Source organism: Bison bison, unplaced genomic scaffold (assembly GCF_000754665.1).
Source record: "Bison bison bison isolate TAMUID 2011002044 unplaced genomic scaffold, Bison_UMD1.0 scf7180017864322, whole genome shotgun sequence".
Lineage (NCBI taxonomy): Eukaryota > Metazoa > Chordata > Mammalia > Artiodactyla > Bovidae > Bison > Bison bison.
The window spans coordinates 4,882,497-4,888,496 of record NW_011494894.1 but is presented as its reverse complement, the minus strand read 5'-3'; the positions used below and the strand labels follow the sequence as shown (position 1 = coordinate 4,888,496).

Here is a 6,000-nt window from a genome sequence, read left to right as displayed (position 1 = left end):
TCAGATCAGATCAGTCGCTCAGTCGTGTCCGACTCTTTGCGACCCCATGAATCGCAGCACGCTAGGCCTCCCTGTCCATCACCAACTCCTGGAGTCCACTCAGACTCACATCCATTGAGTCAGTGATGCCATCCAGCCATCTCATCCTCTGTCGTCCCCTTCTCCTCCTGCCCTCAATCCCTCCCAGCATCAGAGTCTTTTCCAATGAGTCAACTCTTCGCATGAGGTGGCCAAAGTACTGGAGTTTCAGCTTCAGCATCATTCCTTCCAAAGAAATCCCAGGGCTGATCTCTTTCAGAATGGACTGGTTTGATCTCCTTGCAGTCCAAGGGACTCTCAAGAGTCTTCTCCAACACCACAGAGCAGGCCCTCATTATTATTATTTTTTTTTACAAAATAATATTTCTGCATATTCTCAGAATTGGATTAACGTTTCAAACATCATTCAAACTGTTTTTAATCACCAAGATAATAATTTTTTTTAGACTTTCAGCAGTAATACTAGATGCCAGAACACATGGAACTATATCGAAATTTTGAGTGAATATAAATTAGAAATCTAGCATTCTATTCACACTAACTCAAAGAAATAGAATCAAAATGTCATAAATTTTTTAACTAGGCAAAATTTCATAATTTTTCTAAAAAAATACATATTATACATACTATATATATGTGTGTGTGTGTATATGTGTGTATATATGTATATACACACACATATATACATATATGTGTATATATATATATGGGCTTCCCAAGTGGCTCAGCAGTGAAAAGTCTGCCTGCCAATGCAGAAGATGTAAGAGACATGAGTTTAGTTCACTGGAGAAGGAAATGGCAACCCACTCCAGCATTCTTGCCTGGAAAATCTCATTGACAGGGGAATCTGGCGGGCTATAGTTCATGAGGTCACAAAAAGTCAGACATGACTGAGTGCGCGTACATGCTCACGAGCACACACACACACACACACACACACACACACACACACACATGTATATGAAAGCTTTTTTGAAAAATACAAATCCCCAGGTATTGCTTTTTTTCCTCCACAGCTCCAGATGTGTTTCTAATGAGCAACCATGTTTAAAAACAACAGGACTATATGACGATGTTCTACTTTTATCTAGTGTGTTTCACTTTTTCTATTTCACATTCAGTGCTCCTATTTCATTTAGTTTGTTTTCCAATTTCTCTGTCTCTGTCTTTTTTTTCTTTTGATGTTCTTTCTCATGCCTTTACCAAGTGTAGTGGCAGATTCATGTTGATGTATGGCAAAACCAATACAATATTGTAAAGTAATTAGCCTCCAATTAAAATAAATAAATTTAAATGTAAAAAAATAATAAAAAAAGAAAAGCTTTCATTATCTTTTATGGAACAAGTGTACCTATCATTCTCTTGCTTCTAAACTGACCCTTTTGAGTCGAAACTCTGTATATTTTCTATATTCTCTGTATATTTCCTGCTTGCTCCTCATTGTTTATGCTACTCTGCTCCCAATGTGCTCCACTTCCTACTACTCTCCTTTCTTTCATCTTCTAACCAGTACCAGTTCTTTGAGGCTGACTTTGAAATCTGCCCCTTGAGGTGATCCCTGATGAGAATCCTCTCACAGCCCCGCACCTTAGATTGGATTGGATACTCTGCATCCTCCATATATCCTGTACTGCTGTTTCCGTGGTTGTCCACACTGCAGTGTGTTAGGATTCCCTTTTATATGTCCTCTCCTCCTGCGCAGATAAAGAAGTTTCTGAGTCTGTTTCTTGGATTAAATTTTAAATCTTTTTCAGTATCTCCTATAATTGCTGGTGTTGATGGTGATGGCAGCCCTGAAGACATCACTGTTATCCTTAACAGCCCCACATCTTTGGTCTGCGAAGCTTATTCATATCCCCCAGCCACCATCACCTGGTTTAAGAATGGAACTCCTTTAGAATCCAACCAAAATATCCGTATTCTTCCAGGTAACTAGCTTACTTCAGATACCCAAGATGTGTTTGTGCCACCTACTTGTATAAAAAACAGAATCATTGCTATTTTTATATAAACACTTACATTGTTCGTGGTGTTGTACTATTGCTATCTAATTTTTTAATTTTATCTCTAAATCTTGTAATCTAGGGTAGTAAAATTTCTTTTTGAAAGACCAATAAAGTAAATAAAAGGCAAATAAATAAATTCTACAGTGTGATTAATTGCTTAAATATAATGTGGAATACCAAAAAGGGTAGAAATTCACTTCTTGTTGAATTGAACCTTGAAGGTTAGTATTTAGATTGACAGAGTTTGTTATTCCTCATTAATACTTGGAAATATGTATGTATGAAAACAGAAAGCATTTAAAAGTATGATCACTAACTTTAAGAAATTTGTAGGGATAATACATGTGGAAGGAAGTTCATTAACAATAGGAATCCATGGATAATCATGGGTTGTGAATAGTCACGTTGTGTAGTTGCCAAGTCATATCTGACTCTTTGCAACCTCGTGGACTATAGCCCACCAAGCTTCTCTGTCCATGGGGACTTCCTAAGTAAGAATACTGGAGTGGGCTTCCGTTTCCTTCTCCAGGGAATCTTCCTGTCCCAGGGATTGAACCTACATCTCTTGCATTGGCAGGCATTTACAGGATAATTTTTTATCAGTACTCATAGAGCATAATAAATGAGGTAGTGACAAGTTTTATAATAATGAAAAAAGGAATGGCCACCATAGGCTGAAGTGGTCATGAAATGGTTTGTCATAGCCAGAACTTGAAACAAACCTTCGAGAAAGTTATAGAACTTTGTTGGTTGGAAATGAGTTAGGGGAGATTTCAGATCCATCAGAATGACGAGTGTGGGAAAAGTACAAGGTAATAATGCCCTGTCTACATGCAGGCAATAATAAACATAATCCTTACCTCCCTCCTGAGTTAGACTGTGTTCACAGGTATATATGTCAGGGAGGAGGGCAGGCAGGACATAGATCAGAAAGGTACGTTGGAGTCTTGTTTTGAATGCCTAGATTTAAGAGTTTTGACTTTATACTTTAGTCAATTGAAAATCATTGAAAAATTTTAGGAAGAAAAATTATAATGAAAAACTGTGTTTAGGGACTTCCCTGCTGGTCCAGTTGCTGACTCCTCAGTCCCAATGCAGGAGGCCCAGGTTCGATTCCTCCTTAGGGAACTAGATCCCACATGCTGCAACTTAGAGTTCACATGCAGCAAGTAAGAGCCAGCACAGCAAACAAATAAAAAAATTTAAATAAGCTGTTTTAGCAAAATCAGTCTTTACTGATAGGCCAGGTAGATGAGAGAAAGAAGATAACTAAAGCAGAAGACCTGTTTATAAAGACATGTGTACACCCATGGCTGATTCATGTTGATGTATGGCAAAAAACCACCACAATATTGTAAAGCAGTTAGCCTCCAATTAAAATAAATAAATTAATTTTAAAAATGCTAAAAAAAAATAAAAACCTTAGTTACAGTGTGTGCAAAGAGGCAGGGGAGGGTCAGAATGAGCATGAAGCATCATTAGCACAGCAGAGCACTGAGGACTTACCAATCTATGTTGTATTTTGTCCATCTGTATTGTAGCTTTTTTTGTCTATTGTAGAATCAGCATAGAGAAGAATAAATAGGTTAATAGTAAGACTTACCACAAGTAAAACTTGTGGTTTGTGCAAACCCCACTGCCAGTGTGACTTCAGAGATTCTTTGGTGTTCTGTTGCTTTTCAGGAGGCAGGACTCTGCAGATCCTAAATGCACAGGAGGACGATGCTGGGAGATACGCTTGTGTAGCCACTAATGAGGCAGGGGAGATGATAAAGCATTATGAAGTGAAGGTCTACAGTAAGTTCTGAAAGAACACTATGTTCCAAGTTTTCTCCAGGTTTTCTAACTTTTTCAATTCTGTTTTTCATTCTGGGTTCATAATTATATTCATCATTAAAGTTGATCGCTTATGCAACTCTCTTCATTAAGATGGAAGTTGAATTAAACATTGTGCCCATGACCTCAATTTCTTCAAGATGTGAAAAGCCCACTGAATCGGCTCACTGACATTTTGGAGAACTTGTCAGTAGCACTTTCTTAAGTTCCTCTATTTTTTTTCTTGTGAATTACCCTCTTCTGAATTTTGCTGTGTAGAAGTACTTTCATGCTCAAAACTGTTCCTTAAATATACATGCTCTATTCAGCAGCCTCAGATGAGTTTGTCAGTGACTTTGGGCTGATCCACTGTACACTGATTTATTTAAAAAAAAAAAAAGAATAGTACCGTTAATAAGGAGTACAATTGATTTTTTTTTAAAAAGGAAAAGCATCTTTTTAATTATCTTTTGTTCATTGAATAATTCCCCTTAGGAACTAATAAAATGCATTTTATGGGTTATACTCAGGCTGTGTTTGGGGACCCAGAACAAACTAAACTAACTGTTCTGTGAAGCATGTAACCTCGCTGGCAGTATTATAGTGATGAGGGGAGAAAGAAAACTTTCTCCACATTCTCTGTCTGAACACTGCCGTTTCATAAAATGCTCAGTTGGGTCCTTGATGAAAGGAGAGCATAGCAAGTGCCTAAGTGATTTCCTTGTTTTCTTAAGTGGTTCTCGTTGTGATTTCCATGGCATTCCATTTTAAGAGCTAATGTTGGGACCTCCCTGTCAGTCCAGTGGTTAAGACTCCACGTTTCCACTGCAGAGGGCACAGGTTCAACCCCTGGCCAGGGAACTAAGATCCCACAGGCTATGTGGCCTGACCAAAATAAAATAAGATTCAGTTCAGTTCAGTTCAGAGATTGTGCTAATGGTTGCACAACATTATAAAAAAATTAAAATAGAAAAAAACTCTGAAAAGTTAAAGAACTAATGTTTAATATTTTAATATTTGTGTTTATGCAGTTCCACCCATAATCAATAAAGGGGACCTCCTGGGGCCAGGTCTTTCCCCTAGAGAAGTGAAGATCAAAGTAAACAACACACTGACCTTGGAGTGTGAAGCCTATGCAATTCCTTCTGCATCTCTCAGCTGGTACAAGGATGGACAGGCCAGTCAAGTTTTTTCTTTTGTTGATGGTTTTTTATAGACTAAAATGGTCAATTAAATTAAAAAACAAAACACCCAGACACAGGTAACTCAGAGAATCAATGTGACCTTAAAATTAGAACAATCCCACGCTCCTAGAGTATAAAATTGCAAAAACACACACAAAAATTGAACCATATTCAACAATTTTAATATTAATTTCATCACTAAAAAGTTTGAAGGACCGTTTTAACATACACTAGCAGTTGTCTTTGAAAATCCAGCCACCTTCCCACTGGTGAATGATTTTTGTGCTCTGTGGTTTTTCAAACTGTGGAGAAGAAACACAAAAACAGTGCCGAGTCAGATTAGAATGATCGGTATAACACAGGTACTAAGCTGAAACTCCAGTACTTTGGCCACCTCATGCGACGAGTTGACTCATTGGAAAAGACTCTGATGCTGGGAGGGATTGGGGGCAAGTGGAGAAGGGGACGACAGAGGATGAGATGGCTGGATGGCATCAGTGACTCGATGGACGTGAGTCTGAGTGAACTCCGGGAGTTGGTGATGGACAGGGAGGTCTGGCATGCTGCAATTCATGGGGTCGCAAAGAGTCGGACACGACTGAGCAACTGAACTGAACTGAAGTTTATTCAGAACTTTCTCTAAACACTTTTAACTCGTTTTCAAAAGGGTAATATTGCTAACATTTCAAGATGAAGGAAAAAAGCTAAATATGATGATAAAGTGCCCAATACAGGTAACTGGGGCCATGGAAAGACACATCCTTCAATTATGTAATCTGACTTTCAGACGACGCACTATTTCTCATTCAACTTACTTACTTCTATGCATTTTAAAAACATGTGCTAGTGTTTTTAAGACCAAAATAGGGTGTTTTTTTTAGTTGCCGTTAACACTCTACTTAATACAGATGTGACATAGCTAAGCTGATGTTTGTCCTGTTTTACACATAATCAAC

General features: G+C 38.1%; 1 protein-coding gene across 3 annotated transcripts in view; it reads left to right on the top strand.

Annotated features, from left to right (window-relative positions):
* HMCN1 (hemicentin 1) overlaps window positions 1-6,000 on the top strand; it is a 541,857-nt gene that overhangs the window by 386,005 nt on the left and 149,852 nt on the right. For all 3 annotated transcript variants that reach the window (XM_010853073.1, XM_010853072.1, XM_010853074.1), the window contains exons 50-52: window positions 1,794-1,967; window positions 3,729-3,842; window positions 4,892-5,037. In XM_010853073.1, the coding sequence (XP_010851375.1) occupies window positions 1,794-1,967; window positions 3,729-3,842; window positions 4,892-5,037 (434 nt within the window). The remainder of the gene's footprint in view (window positions 1-1,793; window positions 1,968-3,728; window positions 3,843-4,891; window positions 5,038-6,000) is intronic.